Source organism: Polyodon spathula, chromosome 25 (genome assembly GCF_017654505.1).
Source record: "Polyodon spathula isolate WHYD16114869_AA chromosome 25, ASM1765450v1, whole genome shotgun sequence".
Taxonomy (NCBI): domain Eukaryota; kingdom Metazoa; phylum Chordata; class Actinopteri; order Acipenseriformes; family Polyodontidae; genus Polyodon; species Polyodon spathula.
Genome location: NC_054558.1, coordinates 22,162,308 through 22,188,583, shown reverse-complemented (window position 1 = coordinate 22,188,583; position 26,276 = coordinate 22,162,308). Strand labels below are relative to the sequence as shown.

The 26,276-nt window shown below is 40.3% G+C and overlaps 1 protein-coding gene across 1 annotated transcript in view; it reads left to right on the top strand.

The window, feature by feature from the left end:
- Positions 1–26,276, top strand: part of LOC121299588 (transmembrane protein 132C-like) — a 101,664-nt gene that overhangs the window by 57,321 nt on the left and 18,067 nt on the right. The window contains exon 4 of the mRNA XM_041227401.1: positions 14,920–15,112. Within this exon, the coding sequence (XP_041083335.1) occupies positions 14,920–15,112 (193 nt within the window). The remainder of the gene's footprint in view (positions 1–14,919; positions 15,113–26,276) is intronic.

Below are 26,276 nucleotides of genomic sequence, written 5' to 3'. Positions count from 1 at the left end.
ACCGCAGCCATTCAGATCAATTAATTAGACTTGAATGAAAGCCTTGGGCTGCTTCTGATCAGGACGTTTCTGAAGTGCTGGAATGTACCGCGCCAGAATTAGCAGGACGCATTAAAAGCAGCGTTCTTAAATAAACCACATTGATATCACAGTTGACAGAGGTCAAGAGCAAAACAGAAAACAACCTTCAGAGGGGAAGTACTGAACTCTGTGGCCTTATTCAGTGTTCCTAATCTCCAATCCAGTTGTGAGCGAGTGCGGTTCGGCCAGCTCATACAAACTATATAAAGTACTGAACAGTTTCAAGATTATACACTTGAATACATACCATAAATGACTTTTTTTTTTGCTTCAAAGTCGCATTTACTTCTGAATGAATCCTGTCATAAATGTTGATGTCAAGCCAGTTTAATTAGGGTTATAGACACCGCTGCTCCTCTCAAATGAGAAACACAATATTTAAACTGTGCTTTCTGTTGTTTTTTTTAAATTTAGGGTGACAGGTGTTAATTACTTTTTTTTTTTTCAGTATACCGCAAAATAACGCGCTGACATCCAATGTCAATGTTTTGGTCTATTTTAGAATAAGAATTATCTTGACATGAATATTGAATATCACAGCATTGGTTTCCATTTCTATCTCCTAGGCAAATAAGATGTTCCTAATTGTTTAATGCACATTAATATAAAAATATAACAATTGCTGTCTGGCTTGCAGTTACAACAGGTGGCACTATGTGCTATGAAAATATCCTCATTAGATCTGAAAAAAAGAGTTACCTTTCCCCCTTGATATAAAATAAAAAAAACTGCAGAAAAATATGAGTGTCTTTCTAGTAAAAACTATTCTTAAGACGCACATGGCTGCTGAACTTTGCTTTTGTTCATAACCAGCACTGGGTACCGAACGTTTAATAAAATCAGCCCTGTCGTTGAATTTTATGAAATAAAATAATTACTTTTTAAGTAATAAAAATAAACCTCATTCCGAATTCAGCCTCTAATTTTAAAGATGTATTTTTTAAATCTTGCCTGGAATTAATGCCCTGCAGTTAGTTTTTTTTCTTCTTCTTTTTCCCCATTAATAGCGCTGCACTAAATTCTGTTGGCGTTGAAATCAATAAGCTCTAGGAGTGAGACAGAAATGCACAGCTCACACCCGAGAGCGGTCAGTCCTGTTATTTCCACATCTCCCCCAGGCACTGTAGATCACTGAAGCACTGCCGCCCGCAACGATCCGACCTCCTCAATTAGAATGGGACGAGAGCCTAATTGAAGTGTTTCAAGGTTGAATGTTGAATGAATGAATAAATTGGCAGTTACTAATGCATAGCCCCTTTTTATCCCTCCTTTCTTCCTGGTGTGAGCAAAGACCACTCGAGCTGTTCAGAATGGCTGAACCCAAAAGCTGGGGGAGCCACATCAGGACATGAATACATTGAATTAAACCTTCTGTCTTTTACAAACAAGAGGGCTACAGGATGCAAGCCCACAGCAGTGTACAGCGTTTTCATTTGATAATAGGGTTTAGTGATGAGCCAAGTGAAGCAGCAAGTCCACTTTCTGTGTCCCAGCTGTGGGAAGGTACCTGGTGATATGATAGACGTCGAAGGAGCATGTGTGTAAAATGCAGCTCATTTTGCATATATTATACAATAGGGACTAGCTCTCTGTGAGTTATTTTAAGGCCATTTATGTGCTGTATCTAATTTTGGCTCCTTCTTGCATTCATTCAAATCCAGTGACTGGGTGACCGGGTGAGCCACAGTGTTCCAAAAGATACTGCGTTTCTAAGCAGCGCAATCTAAAGAAAAGCGACTCCACTCCGAGGGTCTCGTCCAGGGCTCTCGAGTCCCCATTCAGAGATAGGGATCCCAGGCAAGATAGCCCCGCCGCATGGTGGGCTACCAACTGTGCATTTCATATTTGTATTTCAGACCAGACGCACAACCATTTTCCTGGTTGCGGTCGCCCTGCGTCTCCACATCAGGAGCTTAGAGCTTTGACGGGGTATAGCGGAGGAGCCTGTACAAGGGGTAACATTGACCTTGTTTTTCCTGCATTCCTACTGAAGGCACTTTAATGTATGGTACTGTCCCATCACCTTGATCCTTCCGATAAAGACTTTCATTCCCTTGGACAGGTGGCCGATTTGAACCCACACCTTTTGAGCGAAGCCCTGCAGCTCTGATCAGAGGAGAAGCGCACTGAGCCACCCCGCTTGAAATGCTTTAATTTCTTCACTAACGGAACGGGACTCTGCACTACACTGAGTTAACAATTTTGCCTCAGGGAGATGGGCTTTTTAATTAGCCTGAACATTAAACGGATGCAAATTAAGTTTGATCTCGGCGGGGTTGATGAGCCTCTTTGAAGCCGCCCTGGATGATAACAGGTCTGCAGTTTGGGTGGAGGACTCGTTAAGGGTACAGCGGTGGGCTCTTCTCATGTTAAACGCTGGACCAAACGATATACACAGTAGGGACTGTTAGGATGCAGAGTAGGAGAATCCGCAAGCGGGAGTACTGTCTGTGCAGGATCCGCTCTGCAATCAGTAGAAGGGGCTTGGCAATTGCTTTCCCTTTAGTGTTGCTCACCGGCTGTTGCGTGTTTGATTGCCACCCCAATGTACCTCTTTCCTGCCTTGCAGAGGTCGGAAATCAAGCGAGGATCTCTGTTTTGTTCACCACTGCAACAGCTAAAAGAACGAAGTAGAAAGAGGTGTGCTGTTGCTGAATTAATGTCCAATTACATTCGCAAATTCTATGATTTCAAATTCTACTCCAGTTAGAAATCTCTCTTTTTTTAAGACAGTGTTTGTTTCTTTTCTTCTCGGCAGTCACTGTGGTTTTTCATGGGCTGCTCTTTTGTAGCTGATGTCTTGACCGTCAGGTTTAATGCTGTTGAAGCTGACAATGTTTTTGAAGCTGACACCCTGGGATCCTTCAAGAAGCTGCTTGATGAGATTCTGGGATCAATAAGCTACTGACAACCCAACGAGCAAGATGGGCCGAATGGCCTCCTCTCGTTTTGTAAACTTTCTTAAATGCGGGAAACAGAAAGGAAGCGAAAGCTTTTTTGGTTCTGAGAGCACGCCGTGCCGTCACCCAGATGCACCGTGACATTTCAACTGACACATGCTCCCATTCTTCAGCTAGACTGGGATTTTATTTTGTACACGTTGTACCAGTCCTAATAGGATAAACCTTTTATTTGCACTGGAGTGTGAAAACAAATAAAGAAATAAGATGACATCCTGCTTTGATCCAACAATGCAGCAGTGTACTTTAACCAGAAGACAGTCTGGTCTTTTGAGCACAAAGTTATAAAAAAAAGCATGTGAAAGAATGTAGAATGCAAAAACCCCACTGTAATAGAATAAATTAGGTAGAAGGAAAGCAAACTTTTGGGTTTAATATTGTCTAATGCAACTCGTTTCCCTGTGTTTACTACTAAGGGGAAATGTGAGGCAGCCAGAGAGGACTAATTGTATTTCAAATATGGAAATCAAGAACATAAACTTAATTACAATATCGAGTGTATTACAGATCCTGTACTGAATTTCTGAATTGATTTTTTTTTCTTACCCAAAGATTAAAATAATATGTTTAAAGAATGATTTTACTGAATCGGCATTCCTCCAACAATATATTCCAAGGCAGGTAAACGTTGTTGTTGTTGTGTGTGTTTTTTTGTTTGTTTTTTCTTCGTTCCCTGTGATGAGAAAAAGTGCTTCAAACGACCAGGCTAGGTCTACCTTTTTAGATGCAGGTATTAATTGCTGGTCTAGTACAGTAGCCCTTGGTCAGCTATTTTGGTAATTCCTGATTAAAAAAAAAAATTGCTGCTTTACGAACACAGCCCAGAGTGAGGTGCTTCCTATGAAGCAAAGTGTTTCTTGGAAAGCCGTGCATTTCTTGTAAAATAAAGCCTTTCATGGTGTTCTCAAAACTTACCTTACTCCTCCCACGTTAGCAGTCCTGCAAATGTGCACCTAAATCTGAAGCAATTTCAACACCCCGGACTGGTTAATGGTCACCCTGCTGTAACAGCGTCAAGCTTTCTAGTTCTGGCAGAAAGCGTTGGGCTGTGTCTCGGCTTCTTTCGCTCGCACAGAAGAAATGATTTGATCCTCCGCCCTAAATCAATATATCTTTTTTTCAAATAAATAACCAGGTTAGGCATCCTATTTGGTGGTGCTAGCTGGAAGAGTAGGAGGATGGGTGAAGTGACAGATCTGTCACGCATTTATCTTGGAGATAATTTCACTGAGGGTGGGGTTTTTTTCAGCGTGAGGCATGGCACTTCTTATTTCTTGACAACAGTTATTACACGCTGCCTGTTTTGCGGCTCAAATTCAATAGTTTCTTTTAGCTCGATAGTAAAAGTGGGGCAGATAAATGGTACAGAAGACCCTTAATAAATCAAAGCGCCAGGTTGGTGCCTTGGAGGAAATGAGTGGGTCTGGAAGCAGCAAAAACAAAGGCTGCAAGGCTCGCCGACACACACTCGCAGCCTTTATTGTAAGATTCTACTTTTTTATTAAATTATCATAATTCGTACTGCAATTTGTTTTAATTACTAAAAGCTTTTTTTTATATTCTTGTCTTCTTTTTGTATCTTTTGTTCTCCCTGTAAGCAGCTTTATATGTCATTTGAATTGATTATTTCCATTCCCTTCACTCCTTCTCTGATATTTCCACTCGGAACGAGTGGTTCAGGGTTCTATCCATTCCTTTCACTTCCTCTTTGATATTTCCACTCATTGCGAGTGGTTCAGGGTTCTGTCCATTCCCTTCACTCCTTCTCTGATATTTCCACTCGGAAGGAGTGGTTCAGGGTTCTGTCCATTCCCTTCACTCCCTCCCTGATATTTCCACTCATTGCGAGTGGTTCAGGGTTCTGTCCATTCCCTTCACTCCTTCTCTGATATTTCCACTCGGAAGGAGTGGTTCAGGGTTCTGTCCATTCCCTTCACTCTCTCTCTGATATTTCCACTCGGAACGAGTGGTTCAGGATTCTCTTGCTTCAGTGTTAAGCGATCATGCTTTTCTCTCTATACCTGACTGTTGCCTGGACATTCTGTACACCCATCAGACAGACTCCTTCATTCCGCTGGCTCTCAATGCATATGTACAGCATGTGGGGCCAGCAGCGTTAAAGGGTCACACGATCACATGACTTGCAATGGGATGAGGAAGTCTGTTCCATGCCAGCAGTTTGGATCTGCAGGTACCGACAAATAGAGGGAACAGAACTCATTATTGGAGGAGCAGAACTCAGTCAGAATGATTCCATTCACCTTAAAAAAAAAAAAAAAAACAATAGCCATGTAACAAGTCAACTATAAGACATTGCATCTCCGACAGCCTACAGGTGTTTGTATCACCATCAGAAGACTGCAGGTTTATTTAGTAATATTCAACCTTTGTTGCCTCTTGGATCCATTAGCATGTACAAGAATGTGTCCCAAGTATAGCACTGTAGCACAGTGTATTGTGCTGTGGCTGAAGACTACCCTTTCATGGATCTCACAGTAATACTGCGGTGGACAGAGAGCCTGTTGCGGAGTAGTAGATATTCTGAGCAGCTGCCAGTGTGATATTGACTGTTAGCAGCAGGGCACAAGCTTCTCAAACAGCCACGCTGCCACACTCCTGTTTGGTCTTGTCTGATGTAAGATTGGTTTTCTGTTTACCAAGACTAGGAATAGATTGTGATACAGGATCCCCGTATAAAATATTCATAAAGAAAAGTAGTGTTGCAACCTTTAGTTAGCTTTGTAATGGTTTTCCTAACTTAAGCTGCTGTTGAACTCAGTAGCATTCAAGCCCCTCTGAGGGAAGTGTTTTGCTGGAAAGTTTTCTTTTTCGCACCTCTGAATCTCACAGTATCTGACACGGCGGTGTGTAATTGACGAACCTCAGGAGTTTGAGCTCCTCAGCCGGGTCCTGTTTATTTTCTTATATGTGCAATTAGATTAATCTTCCAGATTCGGCAGCAGGTAATGTGTTTATCAACCAGGGACCAGTGTTTGGTTTGGTTTATCCAGCCAGCTTGAGTAGGAATCTCTGTCATTCCCTGCACTGCTGCTTCAGCAGCCAGACAGCTCCTGGACACAAAAACAACTGTGTGCCGCACAGCAAGCACATCTGTATGAGCAACGCAGATCCCAGCAAGATCCAGGTGCCCTGTATGTGTGATTTATAGTTCCACCTTTGATATTACTATTTGATATTACTATTGACTAAAGCTAAGGTTTACAATTTTAGAAAAGCAAACTATGAAGGTATGAAACAGAGACTAACAGAAGTAGACTGGAGTAAAATAGAGAAAACACCCACAGAAGAAGGATGGTTGTTCTTCAAAAATGTAGTACTAGAGGCACAAAACAATTACATCCCTAAAGTAGACAAATCTAAATGTAAAACTAAATTGCCAAAATGGTTTAATAGATCAATTAAAAAAAATATTCAGCTGAAAAAGGCACTTTACAGAGCATTAAAAAAGGGCCAAAAAGAAAGTAAGCAGAAAGAGTACACAGAACTGCAAACGCAAGTCAAAAAGGAAGTTAGAAAGGCCAAGAGAGAAATAGAAATGAACATTGCTAAGGGAGCTAAAACCAATTCCAAAATGTTTTTCCAATATTACAACAGCAAGCAAACATTCAAAGAGGAGATTAAATGTTTAAGAGATACAAATGGCAAAATCGTAGATGAAGAAAAAAAAATAGCAAATATATTAAATGATTACTTTTCACAAGTTTTTACAAAGGAAGATACGGACAACATGCCCCACATGTCATCCAGTTCCTATCCAGTTTTAAATAACTTTAGCATAACTGAGGCAGAAGTGTTAAAGGGACTAGGAGCTCTTAAAATAAACAAATCCCCTGGGCCGGATGAGATCCTCCCAGTAGTACTCAAAGAAATGAAAGAAGTAATTTACAAACCGCTAACCAAGATCATGCAGCAGTCTCTTGACACAGGGGTGGTACCGACAGACTGGAAAATTGCAAACGTAATACCGATCCACAAAAAGGGAAACAAAACTGAACCAGGTAACTACAGACCAGTAAGCCTGACTTCTATTATATGCAAACTTATGGAAACTATAATAAGATCCAAAATGGAAAATTACCTATATGGTAACAGGGTCCTGGGAGACAGTCAATATGGTTTTAGGAAAGGGAGATCATGTCTAACTAACTTGCTTGATTTTTTTGAGGATGCAACATCGATAATGGATAATTGCAAAGCATATGACATGGTTTATTTAGATTTCCAGAAAGCTTTTGACAAAGTCCTGCACAAAAGATTAATTCTCAAACTGAACGCAGTTGGGATTCAAGGAAACACATGTACATGGATTAGGGAGTGGTTAACGTAGAAAACAGAAAGTACTTATTAGAGGAAAAACCTCAGAATGGAGTGTGGTAACCAGTGGTGTACCACAGGGATCAGTATTAGGTCCTCTGCTATTCCTAATCTACATTAATGATTTAGATTCTGGTATAGTAAGCAAACTTGTTAAATTTGCAGACGACACAAAAGTAGGAGGAGTGGCAAACACTGTTGCAGCAGCAAAGGTCATTCAAAATGATCTAGACAAGATTCAGAACTGGGCAGACACATGGCAAATGACATTTAATAGAGAAAAGTGTAAGGTACTGCACGCAGGAAATAAAAATGTACATTATAAATATCATATGGGAGATACTAAAATTGGAGAAGGAATCTATGAAAAAGACCTAGGAGTTTTTGTTGACTCAGAAATGTCTAACAAGATGCTCGGATACATTGTGAAAAGTGTTGAATTTAAATCAAGGGAAGTAATGTTAAAACTGTACAATGCATTAGTAAGACCTCATCTTGAATATTGTGTGCAGTTCTGGTCATCTCGCTATAAAAAAGATATTGCTGCTCTAGAAAGAGTGCAAAGAAGAGCGACCAGAATTATTCCGGGCTTAAAAGGCATGTCATATGCAGACAGGCTAAAATAATTGAATCTGTTCAGTCTTGAACAAAGCAGACTACGTGGCGACCTAATTCAAGCATTCAAAATTCTAAAAGGTATTGATAGTGTCGACCCAAGGGACTTTTTCAGCCTGAAAAAAGAAACAAGGACCAGGGGTCACAAATGGAGATTAGACAAAGGGGCATTCAGAACAGAAAATAGGAGGCACTTTATTACACAGAGAATTGTGAGGGTCTGGAATCAACTCCCCAGTAATGTTATTGAAGCTGACACCCTGGGATCCTTCAAGAAGCTGCTTGATGAGATTTTGGGATCAATAAGCTACTAACAACCAAACGAGCAAGATGGGCCAAATGGCCTCCTCTCGTTTGTAAACTTTCTTATGTTCTTATGTTCTTATATTAATTCACCTCAATCTTGACCTGAAGCTCAAATGGACTGATTTTGAAATCGCTTACCAGTTGATCTCAGTGACAGATGAATTTGTGGTATTATTTTTCAGTTCTGTTCTGAGTTATTATTTCTGTGAAACAATAGGAGTCTGCAGTTTGAAGAACCAGTAGTTGTCTCCCTATAATATGGTTGTTAAATATTTCTGTTATTCAACCTAGATTAATCAGAGCACACTTCACACAAGAGCTGCAGCTGTACTCTGCTGATCCTCCACAACCAGTTTGCAATGAAAATCTTTAAATCTGCTTCTGGCGAACATTTGGCTAACCTTTTTAAGCTCATTTTTGTCCTGTAGTTTGGAAATTGCGCTAGAAAATGTCAAAATACAGGCAACGGCAGGCTTTGACATTTCACTAAGTGTTTATGCTGCCTTCCCTTCACTTTACTTTGTGAACTTTAAATTGATCTTCAAGGCGGTAGGAAGCTGTTCAAACTGAGATCAGTGGAGTGTTTGTCTGAATTGATTCTGAAACTGACCTCCCGGACCATGTCAGCCTAATTTAATCTTGCACATTATAGCCACTGGCTATTTCATGAATTTCTTACACTTGATCAGAGTAAGCATTTAACCATAATGTGAGCACAAAGCGTCAGGGTACATGAACAGGGATTGATGACAGGCTTTTCAGCATGTCATTTATCAGAAATTATTGGCCACAGCGCTGGAACTCCATAGGAAATTGCATTTTAGTTGCATTCGTTAATTGCATTAAACCTGGCTCTCTTGATTTGTAACCAGGTTGAGTGCTGCAGTAAAGATTTATTTCAGCAAGGACTTGTGAATCACAGGGTGAATCACAAGGTGTCCCCAGACATTTGAATAGAAATAATAAAGATAATATAGGTGTCATCTCTGTCATGATTCTATTGTCTCACCTGTGATGCTGTTACTTCGTCTTTGTGCGCTGGCACTGCTAATGATGTCCTTTCTTGGAGTGGTTTATTACAGAAGTTACTGGAGAGCTTCAGTATAATTCTCAGTGTTCTGAAAAGAACATTTCAGATGGCAAGCCAGCTTTTCCTTGGTCCCCCGCTACTTCCCACTAATCCTATTAAACGCCTTCATTAAACTGTGCGTTTTGTCATGAGACGCTGAAATTCATGCTTCCAGCTGACATTTTTTCTTAATCCGGATTGACAGCATGCTGTGATATTTTCTTCCTTTTTTAAAAATTCAATGCATTAATTTCTTATTTATGTATTATTTGCCTAATGTCCGATGAGATACACTGTGCACACAGTCAACCCCCTCACTGCCTTTTAGGATGTCAGGGTCACACAGGCAGGACAGTTTTACTACAATGCGTGGGAAAGAAACACAAAGACCAGCCAGTAGATAAGGCTTTTATTTCTGCAAGTAATAAAAAAAATATATAGTCTAGAAAAAAACGACATCCCCATTTTGTAATGGAGAATGCCTGCTCTTGATGTTATAGCTTACCTGTGCTTTACCATGCTTTCACTCAGCTTTATTACACTTTGCAATGCCCTTTTACTGTGGGAGACTTGTATAAGGGTTGTCCTGTCTCTTTCCGAGTGAACCCACAGCAAGGTTCATTGGAGGTGGAATGCAATGCCCAGTGTTCCTGATGTGACCGCAGCATTACAGGAGGGTCCACTCGTACAGCTGGGTCCAGCTTGTGTAGTGAGAATGGTGCATGCCAAGGTGACCACCCCAGAGTGGACCAACACATGGCTTCAGTGTGTGAAGTCATGCACAGTTCAGCGAGTCCAAATATTTTACACTGATTAAGTACTTGCTGTGCCTTGCCAGGCCAGATGCCTTAAAGCCTGAGGGTTATTTCCTATTTGCAATTTCTTTCATCCACCCATCAGGAATTTAGAACTAATGAAAGAACCCTAATAAAATCAATGACTCATGATTTAGACTAGGAAGCACTAAAAGCTCCATTTCAGGGAATTACTTAAATAGAATGTCTAGCTTTTAAAAGATTTTTTGTAAAACCACCACTTTTTCGAATTTTACAGTAGCAGCAAAGTTTAAAAAAACAAACAAAAAAAAACTAAAACCAAGGTACTTTCTGAAAGCTGCCAAAACATGACAGTGGACCCCAGACGCAGCAGTCTTTTGGGTTTTCCGTTTCAGGTTTTTGTTTGCTTTTGCCAGTGATTCAGTGGAACGAAAGTATGTTTTATGTGACAAGCTTCTTAGTCACGGAGGTTGGACTCCAAGACAGCTTTGCGTCTACCCTCATGGTCCAGTGAGTAACACCTCACAGCATTAAGCTGATGCCTGTCTGAAACTGTCCTAGTGCATCATCCTAGTGATCAGAATGTCAAGTGATCTCCGGGACAAGAAGAACGATGGCTCTCGCTGTTTGGAGCAGCTTTTTGGTTGTTTTATTGGATTTTTTTTCCTTCTCCCTGCCAGCCATCCATCCCGAAGGAGTCCTTCCATGAATTTCAATGGGAGCATTTTGCTTCAGTTCCCGGGAGAATGAAGCACAGCCAATAGCGTTTTGTTTTCTTTCAATCGGAGTGTCTACTGATAGAACGCCGGAACCAGCCTTGACTTGGCGACCTCTCGTTCAACCCAGCCTGTCTCGCAACTCAATCCTCCTGGGGCGGGGCAAGGCATTCAGGAGGTGGGGCAGCCCTGGAGATATTCAGGAGGACAGCAAAGCAACACAAGCAAGTCCACATGAGTGTACAGGGGAAGAAAAAGGTCAATAAAATAACTCCATTACATGGACTATAAAACAACTGTAGCTAAGTTGTTTTGACTCTCAGTATGTATTTTAGAAGAAATACAATCAGATAATGTACAATATAGAAGAGTAAAGAAACATACATGGATACATAGATTCAATGCCAGGATGCCCGAAGGGTTAAATAGATAGGAACAGTTGATTGTTACATCATTAACTGCACACACTCATTAATAGATTTAAATAGAAATACATGGGTGTAGTTACCATGGCATCCAAAGCCTATTAGTACCTCCACTGTTTTCAAACACACCTTAGCTGACCATCTCAAACACTGGCAGGGCCATTAGATAAGGCTGGCTGTACCGATGTGACCAGTGGGTACTCTGGGTCCGTGGTTTATTATGTACACAACTGACAGTGAAAACAGTGGAGGTTGAACATTTCTTCAGGGCAAAATGAAACATTTAGCTTTGATTATCTTTGTATTTCAGATCTGCTTAGGTCTTTAAGTGAACACGATGTACAGAATTGAATTTTTTTTTTTCTTGTTTTTTTTTCTTCTTCTGTAACTCATCCACTGCACATCTTTTCAATTAAAAGTTTTCAGTCAGCACCTGTTGAAGAATATGACTAATTTATCACAGAGTGTGTTCTCTCAGGTATTCGGGTACAAAAGCATCTGTTGCACTGCAGAACTCAATTACTGCAAACATTAACTGATCCTTAATGCGCTTTTAAATTGCTTTTTTAAATATATAAAACATTCAGAGGACAAAAAAAAGCAGACAGAATTAAAGCAGTTGCATTCAATAAAACCAGGTTATTCTTAACCACCTATATTTATAAAATGCAGTTTCCAAAAACCATGTACTTGATGTTCTTCAGCTTGGCTGTTTATTTTGCTAAATAATAGGTTTGAAATTCATTCTGTATTTGGAAGCTTTCTCATTAACACAGGTTGAAAGTTGTTTTCAGTCTGGCGTTTTCTTTCAATTCCCCATCAAGTGGTTGAGCGAGGGCTTCTCACTAATGAATGAGTGGTGCTAATAGAATCTGTCTCAGGGCATGGCTCCTTCTGCACACCTCTGCTCACTGTGAAATGATGGGGAGGCTGGTTTGATGTTAACCCAAACCAGTATGAATCCAGACACAGATTGTGGGTACAAGCACAGGGCTCATTGATCTTAGCAGTGAAATGCTTCAGGCTGCACATAGCCTAGTTCCACAGCACCATTCTATAACATACATGTCACAGAGTCCGGTACTTCTGTTGTTTAGCCCTGCTAGTTAACCCTCATTACTCCAGATGCACCCGAGGCACGTCTGCACAGCTCTCCGCCCTCCTCACAGCTGAGAGAGGAGTCTTTTAAAAGGTGTTTAAGCTGCTCTGGAAGCGCCCGTGACCATCCCTCAATGATAACTGGAATGAAGTCTGTAGACTCGTCACATTTGAGTTTCAGATACACTACAATACTCTTTGAATGTGCATCCTCTATATAGACTTGAAAAGCATTGCTAATGTGGTAGAATACACAGTAGAAGGAAGCATCATTCAGGTACTAATCAAGCTAAGCATAGAGTTTATATTGAAGGCACAGCACCTTATCTTCTCAAACATATGCAAACTGTGCTTAATCCTCTGAATCACCAGCCCAGTTTGTAAGCTTGTAAGTCAGCCCTTACTTCCGTCACAGCTCCTGTTATATGTTCCCTAACGCTAAATAACTTTTTCTAAATCTGTAGCGGCAAGGTAATCGTCTTTAGAACACATTAGAACACATTTCTCCTCCTGATTCTGCATCTCCAACCTTTTTAACAGGGTTCAATGCAGTGTGTTAGGCATTCCTTTTGACACAGACAGACCGAGTCAGCAGGCTGTCTGCAGTAATCTCATATGGTAGGAGACCACATAAATTATCAGTGTGTAATAAGTGGAGATACAATGACTCACTGGGTTATGTGTCTAATAAGAAATTTGAAGTGTGTAAGAATGCAGTGTAGAAACCTGGGATGCCCAAACCAGTTTTTATATCTTGCATGTAATGGTGGTGGGATTCAGAAATGTGCATTCAAAATAAACTGTACAGACCAGCGACCTCACACGCCCCAAGCAAGCGCCTTAACCGCTGTGCAAAAGAGCCAGGCTAGTGTGTCTGTGCCATTATAGAGCGTCTCTTAGAACAGTTTGCCATGGTAAATCTGCCCAGTGCATGGTTTGACGTGATTTTTAATATGCTTACTATACCTTACCTGTGCTTTACCATGCTTTCACTATGCTTTATTACAATTTGCTATGCTTTTACTATGTAGCATTTGAGCCCAGTTTAACACATTGGTCACAGTCCTATACTTTACATGTTGACAAACAAACCTTACAAGATAGAGGTGATGTACTGCAAACCTCGCTGAGAAGAATTTATCAATAGGAGCCAATGTGCTGCTGGAGAGTATACTACACTCACAGCTCAGTTGAATAGGTCCTGCTGCCTTTACTGACACCAGTCAAGCTATTATCCTCCCAGCCCACTGTTGTTATGGCATAACAGCCAGCATATTCGGCTGCAAAAGGTGGTAAAGCTGAGGGGGGTCAAGCTATGCTGGACACGAATCTTTATGTAAAAGGAATTGGATTAGACCAGAGCAGACCCCCTCCCTGGTCTGGATATCAGGGCAAGCCTGAGAGCACTGTGTGAACCTCACATCATCTCACTGAGGCAACACTGGGGTTGTAAATGCGACACATGAACTGGAATCAAAGGCTGCTTAAATCTCAAGATCCGGGTGATTAAGTGACAGGCAGTACCTCCGAACTGATTGTTCCCTGGGGGACTGCAGGTGATTGACAGAAGCACACAAACCCAGAGCCCTGCTCCGCTGCTTACAGACCACAGTGAAGCTGTCTAACCCTGCAGTACAGTGCGTGCAGCACAACCAGCAACACTCCGGAGTGTCTCTCACTACGTTTGCACACTTTTATTTTATTGGCGTCTACAGTAGTTTATAAGAAACAATTACTGTACTAAAACCTTCATGTTCTGCCAAACATGTTCCGGATGAAATTATTCTGGGCCGAGCAGGTCAGAGGTCTTGACATCTATCAAATAACCAATTGAGATGCTCTAATGAAACCCTGTAAAACCCCGGCCAGGCATCTGGGTGATCAGTCTGGGCCAAACAGCGAGGAGAGTCAGTGCTCCAGAGTTCAAGGATCGCTGAGACACTATTTATATGAGTGGGCTGTAAAAGGGCATGAAATTAAACATCCCTGCCTCACTTGGGTGTTTCGCTGGGGCTCAATTTCAGTCAAGCCTTCATTGTCAAGGGAGGGGTCCTTGCTGACCTCAGTTATATCCGTCAATCCAATCCGTTGTGTGACCAGCTGGGAACAGGTTCTCAGTTATTGTGTTGACCTGGGGAACAGAGGAGAGGAACTGGAGATAAGTCAAGACAGCATCAGCACTCTATACTGTAAAGCCATGCTGGGGGACTGCTTGAGATCTGGCTGTTGTGGGAAACGCTCCCCAAACAGAACCCCCATGCAAGTACTGACTTGGCCCAACGTAGCAGCTGTTGCTTTTGAGAGTTGCCAAGGTCAGACTCCAAGGTGGACTGGCTGCATTCAGAGTTATAATCGATACAGTTTAGTTTTCTTTTTGTTTAAATAAAATATAGGCCACGACAGACACAAATACAATAGTGGACTTCAATTGGCCATGGCTTTAACTCTATAGATCATATATGTGTATATATATAAAGCTGTTTTCGTAATTGGAACTGCGTTATTTCTAATCCCATTTTTTGATACTTTGTTTTCCAGAGAGGAGGTCCCATTCTATGAGATCATGAAGGTGGACTTTGAAATAGACAGCTTCAGCGGCCTGTTGGCCACTCAGACGGTCACGTGGCGGGTGGAGTACCCTGGAGAGCGCGTGGCTTGGGAGGCAGTGGACGTGGTTTCCACGCTGTACGTCAGTCAGAAGGAGCTGGCAGGGATCGTGCCCCTGGCCGAGGTAAGAGATCCCTGCTGTTTCCACTATGTTATCTTTGAACTGTTTATTAACACAAGCTGTTATGTTATCCTGTCATGCACATGCACACGGGCTGGTAAAGTAAACTCATGAACTTCCGAACGGTCCCGGTATGACTTATTGTAGACCTGTAATAATATGCTGCTGGTTCTTGCCATCAAAATAAGTTTGGTGCTGCTGGAATTAGACGATTTTCCAAAAACAAAGAATAAATTTATCTGTGCAATGGATAAAAGGTTGTGTGGTCCAGTGGTTAAAGAGAAGGGCTTGTAACCAGCAGGTCCCCGGTTCAAAATCCTAGCTCAGCCACTGACTCACTGTGTGACCCTGAGCAAGTCACCTAAATTCCAACAAATAATAATAATCCATTGAAGGACAGCCTCAGGGGTAACTGTCCTGCTTTATTTAATTACATGGTGCCCTCTAAGTGGATAATGCCTCCCCTTGTGTTCTTCTCTGGCTATTGCAAGATATTAGCATTGTGTTCCATCCCAATGCTGTATGTGTGCTGTTAATTACAATTAAGTGTAGGGTGATTGAAATATAAAGGGAGATGTGAAAAATGACATTAATTTAAAAAACATAATCAATGTACTTCTACGAGTTCTTAATTCAAGAGAGCTAGACTCTAATCAGTTTATTGCAAATAGTGAAAAAAGGCAGACAGTACAATCAAACATAATTACACTTGAAACGCCTGCAGATTTTATATATATATATATAGCACTTGCCAGCTTAGTTTTATGATGGGTTTGAGGTATTAACCTCACAAGTAAGGAGTCAGCTGGTCATTTGTTTTATATGTAAAACGTGTGGTGTGTACAGCACAATAATACAAGACTAGGCTGTCTCCTGTTTATCGTTGAACACAGATCCAAAGACACTCTCTGCTCTACTTGAAGTGCATTTATTGTCTTCACTCAAAGTGGATTTTTGGTTTTTCCAAAAATGGATTGGCTTTTTTTAATGGCAGATGGACTGGAAAGTACTTGAGTGACGGAGTGACTGTTTATGATGTCGTTTCTGTTGAAATTGGGAAAATTGCTTAAGATATTTAGTAGTTTATTTGTATAGAGTTCCTGTCTTGGATGTATTGCACATGGCACTATAAAGTGTAACATTCATTGCTCCCGGTATATAAATGAAATGAATGTGTCCCAATGAGATCTAATATTGATGCGGTGTAGATCCAGTGGAGTCCAGTGCACTGCAATGTAATTAAATGTGTCTCGCCTTTCTGTAGATCTGGGACCTTGGCAGTGGAGCGTTTAACAAATAATTATGAGGATTTTATCGAGCCTGTCTTTTTAACTTGGGAGCCAGCTGCGGGTTGAGCCGCTCTGAGCATTAATCTCTGCAGCAGTCAGTTACAGGCTGACAAGCCCGTCTCACCCCATCTTCAGCTGTGTGGAGAGACAAGTAAACACAGTGCAGTAAATAGCAAATTAATTCTTTTTTGAAAAATAACAAGTTTACTTAACTGTGTTTACTTTTCTTGGACGGTTCCCTGGTTTGCTCCCAGGCGTTTTGTGCTGTGCGGTTAATAGAGGTTTCGAATCCTTATACAGATGAGAATGTACCCATTATTGTTCCTGCAGGTTAAGGCAAGGGAAAAGCAATTTGACAATAATCAGGCAAGTAGCTTAAGTTGAATTGGCAGAAGTGGAAATGAAAAGCCTGGTGCAATTCTCAGACCTCTCACTAATAGGTCACTTAATGTAGTTAGTGACACTCAATGGAAAGAGAACTGGATGTATAGTGTCACGATAAGCTAGTGGCGTAATGGATGTCTCACTTCTCTAAAAGACATAATGTTTACAAAATGACATTACATTACACAACATAATTACTAAATGTTAACATTACATCGTAATATATTTACATATTATAATATATATATATATATATATATATATATATATATATATATATATATATATATATATATATATATATATATATATATATATATATAATATATATATATATAAAGATCCATTCAAAACCATTAAATGCAACATTTGTAATTTGTAGCTTTTAAAGAAAACCATCATTGTGTTTTTAATGGAGGGTTGAAAGACTTGAAATTGAATTGCCTTATTACAAAGGTTGAGCTGTGTTGGACTGTCTTTTGGCTTTTTAAAGTTTATGTTCCTCTTTGGACCCTCAATCCAGTCCCTACCAGTCTGCTGTATAACATGCTGTGAATGTGCAGTGCTGTAACGGGCTGCTCTTTCAGCAGGAACTACAGGGTAGTATGTCACGTGGTCACCGAGGTGTGCATTGTGACTACCAGCGCTCATGACATCTCATGATCCACCAAGTGGCTCTCCAGTGATGAATTCATGTGATTTATAGTTGGGTCAATACATGCTTCACTTATGATTTAACTTTTGCCTTCAAAAAATCAAAACCCGTCATTAATCTTATTAACATCAATGCACATACATGTCCAAAAACGGTACTTCACTAATAAGTTTTTAAGGGCTGCTTTTCTGTCGTTGAGCGACACAGTAAGCTGATGTGCTAACGAAGCCCTGCTCCTGAAAATAATTACACTGACCTTGTAAAAACGCTTTGCAGCTCTGCATGACACGCTCGTCTCATTAATGGAGTTCCCTTAATGTCTGGACTTTCTCGCTACCAAATGAGGTTTCCAGGACAATGATTGACACCGCCATTAGCAGTTTACAAATAAATTATTTTGTAGCGAAACAAAACCATCATTAGGCCTACACACTCACATGATGCCTCTGGTGGCTAGATGTTACATTTAGTTGTCTGGCTAAATCTGGAGTGAAGTTTTGGGAAAATATTTTCTTTGTGTCAGTAAAATAAAACAAGAAAAAGAAAAGAAAATAACGGTAAATAAACTGTCATTTTTTATTAATGTGCTGCTCAAAGCCTTTTAAAGACCCATATGTAGGTTAAGCATGAATGAATAGTGTTTGTAGTTGTAGTCATGGTAATTCTCTTATCGGCGTTTACTAGTCATGTTGCAGTCTTTTCCCATCATGCTTTTCCCATGGTTACATCATAGCCTGGTTTGCCATGTTTTTCCATATGTTTTCCCATACCTCTCCTGTCATTACAATGCTTACCGATGCTTTATTACACTTTGCTATGCTTTTACAAGGGCTGTTGTTGTGTCTATGGTATCCTCATGAGCTAGCGATACTCTGTATATCAGTATTACTATTGGCATTTCATGTTATATAAGCTTACATAACTGCAGTTGAATGCAAATCTGTTAACTCATCTACTTAAGTGTGACTTGCAGCCGGATGCAACATTTTGAATGCCCTGAATACATGAATAAACCCTCTCATACCTTGGCCTTTTGATGTTAAATCACTATGATGCTCAACTCTTATTAGCACAGTAGGATGTAACTTCTTTTTTCCTTTCCCAGCAGGGTTATATCTGCATGAAAACGAATGGTTCCATTACCAGCCTACTAATAGATGAAGTGTAATTAACATTGTCATGTGGATCATTTTCATTTTTTTCTCCTGCCATTACTCTTTTAGCTCTGTGTCGTCTGCTTCCAGCAAAAGCCTGCTTGATTATAATGGATTGGCACTACTGAAGCTCACCGCCTCACCGTATAGATACAAAAAGAATGTAATGCAGCATGGTGTGAATTTGTATAAGTTTTGCTATTAACTCGTTTTAATTTACAATATAAAACGGGCTGCCATCTATGGGCTATATTCAAGCATATTTCTGTCTGTAAAAATAGGACAAAAAAACAGGAAGATTGTATTTTAGATCTGTGTGTAATGACTGTTATACTGTAAAATATACAAAAGTAGTTTATATATCTTATTTGACAAGTTCTATTTATAAAGACATGATGTTTGATGCTGCCATCTAGTGGAATCCAAGGGAAGCACACCTGTGCATGCAACAGGTATCGGTTGATCAGATGATGTATGATATTGATAGGGGGAAATAAACGCTCCTGAAGGATGTGCAGATCAGTAAAATGCTTTTTATTTCATATGCAGATAGTGCACAATGGTAGTTCAATTTAAATCCAGGACAGTCTCACTGTAAATGTGTTTAATGGATTTTCTGCAAATCATTCCTCCATGCCTTTACCACCTACTCCCCTAACCGCCTTCAGCTTAGGAATATGAAAGAGGAGGAAGAAACAAAACCATGGGGCTTGACAATAGCCTTTCTGTCTGGAGTCCTTGGGAAACGCAGTGCTTAATGAAAGGGAATTAACCACAGTACTTAAAAGTTCTCATGTACCTACTGCAAGCTTTTCCAAATCTTTCATATAGTCACTTCCAGTAGGACGCAGGATGGAGCACAAGGAGGTTAAGTGACTTGCTCAGGGTCACACAGCGAGTCAGTGGCGGGATTTGAACCGACCGATTTGAGCCCCGGACTTTAACCACTGGACCACACTGCCTCCTTAGATAACCAAGATAACTAAGTCAGATGTGACAGGCCCCTGATAATATCACTCTAGTTATTATCACATGGGTGTTATCACTGCAATTATCACGAAACTGATTTCCACCCCCCTTAATGTCACTTCAAATAAAATAGTAGGACTGATGTCAGTAAGTCGCTGTGGAGTATTGAAAGGTTCCCGGTATAAAGTAGGGTAGCACAGTGTACCATCCAGAGCATTGCAGTGTGCATGCATGCACATTCGTATGTTTTAATGTATGCAATGCGTAGTACATGTACAGCACAGCACACTTTACAAATACATGACTGTGAGTCTGTATTTTAATAGTACAAAAACTGCCTTTTCCTCTGTGAGTTTATCTGCCAAAATAAATGATTAAAGCGAGCATGCGTAAAGATTTGGCTTTTTTTTCTTAAAATGATGTTTAAATGCATGCCTTTTGTTTGGTGCGCATCTTTAGAAGAAAGGGGTCTGATTCCCACGTTGAACACTTTTCATAAGTGCGATGGCTTTAAATTATTAAAAACGTTATGCTTAATATTATTGTAGGAGGTTGTGTAGATTTGTGTTTCATTTTCTGTCTGCTTGAGATTAAATTAAAATTTAAACAACAAGAAAGAGGAGATGGTTTATACATCGTCATTTTTTAATGACAACGGCTGTACTGTATTGAAAAATAACTGCATTTCTATCCAGTTATGTGGTCCCTTGGCTTTAATGCTGGAAACGCAGCTTGTAGAGTTACAGTTAATAGATTAGGATCTGCTTATGCCATTGTGTTTTCAATTTAGTTTTTGTTAGGAAAAATAGATCCATTCTCTTCAATCCATCAACTACAATGCTTTTATTTAAACACTGATATTTCCTTAACAAAAGGTAATTTATTCAGTAGGAAAATAAAATCTAACACGCATGTGGCATGTACAGTATATTCTAAAACAATAGGGAGCCTAATTTAGAATCCGTCTCCCGTTTAAATATATTTGGGGTAGCACTTTACATTATGTCTCTAATTACCGTGTATTTACATAGCAGTTACACAGTAAATACATGTGTGCATACACGCAATTACAATGATATTATGCAGTTACAATGTACTTGATGTGTACATCTTTTTAGCACGTTACATGTAAGTACATACTTGTATCAGAAAAGGGTGATATCGTACATTAAGTCAATGTAACTATGCATAATAACATTACCATTGCATTGGTGGTATAACGTGGCGAATTGAAGCGAAATTGACCACCATAACTTCGCGCTCCTACTGAGAACACCCAGCAATGTACATGTAGCTGAGCAAACCAAACTTTCATTTGTGTAGGTTTCCCTATATATATATATATATATATATATATATATATATATATATATATATATATATATATATATATATACACACACATATATATCACACCTAACCTTGACGAAAAAATCCTGAATGGATTCGCTTCGGACCTCAGGCTGACTCAGAAGGTTACACCCTCAGGCAAAAAGGATGACAAATTCCCAGAGTGCACCAAAAGAACTACCAGCTGAGCGCTCACCCTCCCCGGGCTGCTTCCTAAGCAGCTTCTCATGCTTGAGTTAACTGTACTCTAGACATAATCTAATGGGCAGTAATATTTTATCATGATCCGTGAATTCTTTACACTACATTCTGCAAAATCACTCAAGACTTTATATCTAAATGACTCACTCCCTGTGGAAGTTGGAGGCATTTATTCCCTCACACAGAGGCTGTAAAGGAGCTGCGTGGATATGTTATACACTTTGTTCACTGGTACATTTTCACATGACAAGCCTTTGCTGTTTGGGGAGTTTAGCACGTTTCCCGGTGAGAAGCTAGCACTGTTTTCATGGAACTAAAAGGGATCTTTACAACACACCTGTATTCACCATTCAAGAAGCAGTTGGCAGACCTACATTGTGTGCTTTTTGTCCTGAACCTCTTTCTCTCATGAGTACGCAGCACATTGCTTTAGCATTACCAGCAAACCAACGAGCAGCCCAGGTAGGCTATGGAACCTCTTTGCCCCCAGCTGATTTTGCCACTGCAGTCTCCTACAATCATGATTCATTTTGTATTAAACCATGAAGTGCTGTTGTACATCCCTCCATCATTTCTTCATCTGTGCCCTTTGTTTAGCAGAGAGCAGCCCTTGTTCTGTTTGTGTGCAAACACAGGCTCCATCACCCCTTGATCTAGTTTAATACCATGTCACTGTGTGAACCAAGCAGCACGCATCTAATCTGTGCAAGCTCCCACACAGTAAAGTACCCCACTAATAAAATAACTCGATTTCTGATGACGCCAGAAAAATGCCCATCAATATGACCTTAAGACTGTCACCTGGAAACACTTCCTCATGTTTTCCATTCCCACTGACATATTTGCATCATTACACACATGTCCACTCATGCGATGCATCATTAAGCAATGCATGTTTTGAAGGAAATCCAATATGATCATGGTCAGATGGGTACTTCAAAGAATGGGGTTAGATAGAAAGAGATGTATTTTCTGAAAGGGAAATGTGAAATAATGGCATTATACACAGCAATCTGTGCAGCAATATGTGACCGCAGTATCAAGGATTTCCCCGGGGAGTGATACTGGTCGATGCCTTTTCTTTATTGCTGGCGCGGTTAGTGTTACTGGAGGTGGAGTTCAGCAGAGAGAAACCGTTCAGTCTCATCAACATTATATATTTAACCCCTGGAGAAGAAGGCTCTCAAAGTTACTATAACAGTGGATGAGTAAGGCAGCATGGGAGCTGTGTGGTTCAGATCTGCACTGCATGTCTGGAATGGCATTTTTAAGTGAACCGCTCCCTCACCCTCTCAAAGGGTGGTCCCTCCCGGGCAGCCTTAAGGCATGCCCAAGGGGCAATATGGGGGAAGATACAATGACAACCGCTCCTGCAACCCATGCTCTGTGGATAAATGAAGAACGCTCTGCAACCACACACACAAAAGAAGCAAGGAAAATGTATTTGCATGTGTTTTGCATGGTTTACTGCAAGCCTACTTTTCAAACTCCCATGGTTTAAAAGTGGATAATATGAAAAGCGGTTTTCTTCATATCCGAATGGTGTACCATTTGGATGCATATAATTCAAATCATGATCACATCTTTTCAGTGTGTCCTTAATTGACTGGGACTGATCTTCTGCAGAACAGACAATTACAGCTGCAGGTCTCGTTGGGATTGAGATTGCCACTGTCACATGACTGAAGTCTCCTTACGTAACCCCAGGACTCCACACACAGCTGCACTCTAGCTATGATGTTGGCCACCTGGTGCCCAGCTGAGCTATGGAGCTTAAACCCACTTCACCCTGCCAGCCGATCACACACCATGAACCTGGATAATAGCAGCAGTGATTGTCACATGGCAGGGCAGACTGCGGTCTCATGCCAGGACCCTGATGATCGATAAGATTAATCTTAAAGGATCTGATCTAAACTGGAATGGGAGATGCATGCTCACTCTTTGTTCTCTGGCTCATACGTCTCATGTTAATATATGTTGGCGCACAGTATTTTACAGAGCAGTAAACGTCCCATAGATCACATTGCTTATTACAAATGCAACGCACCAGTGTTATTTTGCATGTGTGCCTCTCTGGATTTATTTTGTTCCTTTACTCTCCTCCTACCAAGTACATTTTCTACACATTAGTTCCTGATTATGAGTGTCTCAACATCTCCAATTCGGAAACTTCTTTCCTGTGCCTTTCATTCATATCCTGTACATGTCCAGTGCGGTCTAGCAGCAGGTCTAATATCTATGTGCCCAGGGCTGTAAGCTCCAGTGTTAAACGTATTGCTTTTTGCTCAGAGGCAAAAGAAAAGAAAGCAAATAAACATCTTTGCTGTTTTGTTAGTTCATATGTCAGCTATGCATCAATTCTGTCTCTTTTGTGACGCCAGCCTGGAAAGGGAACTAGAAAGAACATTTTCTATTTCATACAAATAGACTTTCTACTCAGTCTATTTTTAGAAAGTACAGCACAGGCTGATAAACAGGTTGAAGGGAAGATTTCAATTGCAGTACTTGGCACAAAAACTGCTTCTTCTCAAGCTACACTCTCTCTGTGCAGATGCATCAGTAACACATACAAAATGCCAGGGTTTGCAAGCTTCTCTCAGCACAAATCAATAGAAATGGCTGTATGCTGTGCTGCAAAGTGCTCTCTTTTGGAAGCCACACGTCCCTCATGCACTGCTGGGGAAGAAGGAATTCTGGGGCTGTTGAAGTACAAAATGAAATATTGTAAAGTGGTTCTACAACTAGGTTTGGTTTGTGCCAGAGGTTTTTAAGCTGCAGGAGGAAGCCATGCTTGAGATCTGCTTGTTGCTAGCGTCATTCGTTCTAATGCCCAGTTTGAGTGAACGCTGGCGATGGAGGGCGTTTCATAGCAGCACTAGGTCATGTATACATTTCACAACATTGTAACTGAGGCAGTGAATGCACACATCAGAACTGTCTTGGTGTTACAATGGTAAGTCATTGCTCACTCCCTCACTCAACAAAAGACATTTCCGTTTCTGTCTTCACATTAGGTTGCTACTTTATTCTACAGTTCTGCTAAAATATGCATAGCTGTCAAAAAATTACAATACATTTAATGAACAATGGCTTCAAACCCTTTTCAAAAAATTGTCATCGTACACACTTCTAAAAGTTGGCTGCTATAATGAGTATTGTGATAAACATTGTGTAAAGTATAGCAAAAACCTAGAAAAATGATAGTTAACTATAAAAAATATGCATGCCTACCATACATAAGATATTACTGAAAATCAGTGTACAAGACAGCATGAACCCTTTAATTTCCTATGCACTGTATTCACTGATCTAAACACAGCCCCTCATCTATTCAAACAGTATTCAACTTTGGGAATTCTGTAATATAAAAAGTGTGGGATGATTGAATTACTGGGAATCTGCGAAATACAGAAAATGTTACAGCATCCAAACAGGATTTCATTCCTGAAAGCTCCGGAGCCAACATTAACATAAATTGTTCTGTAATCTTGCAGAGGGGATTAAGCTCTCTTTGAATTGCTTTCAAAGGCTGCAGGATATGCTGTTTCAATGATGACACTCTGACATATTTATAAAGCTGTGTATTAGACCTCAGTAAATGTTAATAATACATGATTTGCCATGACTTCACAAATGAAGCTTTGTATTTATAATGATTATCGGCTCCAGGACATGCTGTTCTCATGCAACATCTGAACGTATTTATATACCACATAGCATCCTTGCACCCTGGTCTGTGTGTGTGTGTGTGTGTGTGTGTGTGTGTGAATGTATATATATAAAACAGCTGGCCGACTACAAGTCAAGTTTTTAAATTTTTTTTTTTTTTAGAGAAATGAATTCGCTTATCAAAAAAAAGTTACAGATTTGTTAAAAATATATATTTTTTTCATTTGAAAGCAGATGAAAGAAAGTCAGGTGCCATGAAGCCTCTGCTGTTTGTTTTCTAGGTATTTTCTACAGTGGATTGGAAAATGGCTTGAGGAGATGTTCAGGTTGCTTAAATAATCACTTGTATTGATTGCTGATGCAGATTCAATGTTTTGAAGACACTCTGCAGAGTAGATATTATTCATTTGTGGAAAAGCAGCCTCAGGATGGTTGCTGGCCTTGTTGACTAAACAAAGCCTAGTTCTCTAGCTGCATTAAGCACAGCCTTTCAAACGCCATGCTGTGATTAATCTGTGGAGCACAAAGTAACTAACCCTTAGGCCCCCAGTTGCTCATATGGGGCAGCTAGTATTTTCATCTAGTTAATTCTCTTATAATGGATGGCTTTAACTCTGTTTTATTTTATTGTTTGGCAGAAGAAAACAAAACATTTCTGTCTAAAAGTTCTTTGATTTGTTTCACTCCTCCACTAATTGTACTCAAGAGTTCCCGCTGGCAGATCTCTCTAATGTTAACACGGAGGATGCCTAGACAACATCATCAGATACCCTGAGATTAAGAATAAACGGAGATCTTCACTGTTCACATGTTTATATACTGTATATGTAAAAAAAAAAAAAAATAATAATAATCATAATAATAAAGAGCCCGGAGACATTTATGTGAAGTATTTGTGTAATAACGTCAATGTTGCCACTAGCCTTCTAGCTTGACCCTGTGTTGTGTCAGACATTAGCAATGCTTATCATGACTCACGCTAAGTTTGCATTTTCAATTTGTCAAAACACCAAGGAGCCAAATCACTTATTACCTTGTTTCTGTGGGTCTGATATCAATCCTCCGAGGCATAGAAGGCAGTTTTGTTTTTTTAAATTCCCTGCTCTGGTAACTTTTCCCCAGTGCAGGCAACCAATCAGCTTTGGATTTTAATTAACCCACTCTCAACAGACTTTCATATTTACTTGCGGCTTAACATAGAGAATTGTTTGTAGGTTCCAGTGACATGCGTTCCACTGTTCTTTCTTAAAGGAAACTGGCAGTGCGGTGGGATTGTGTTCTGATTGGTACAGGCAGATATATCATTGCTCACACAAGGCCCTGATAATAACAGTAAAGGAGAATCGATTAAGCTCTGGCGTGTCCGTGGGGACACGTTGCACAACATGGTCCTGTTTACCAGGCGGATTGTGGATGCTTCTTTCAACCATTGTTTTTTTTTTCTGTCTCCATAAGAAGCAGTGGCAGAAGCGCACAGCAATGTGAGATTCACA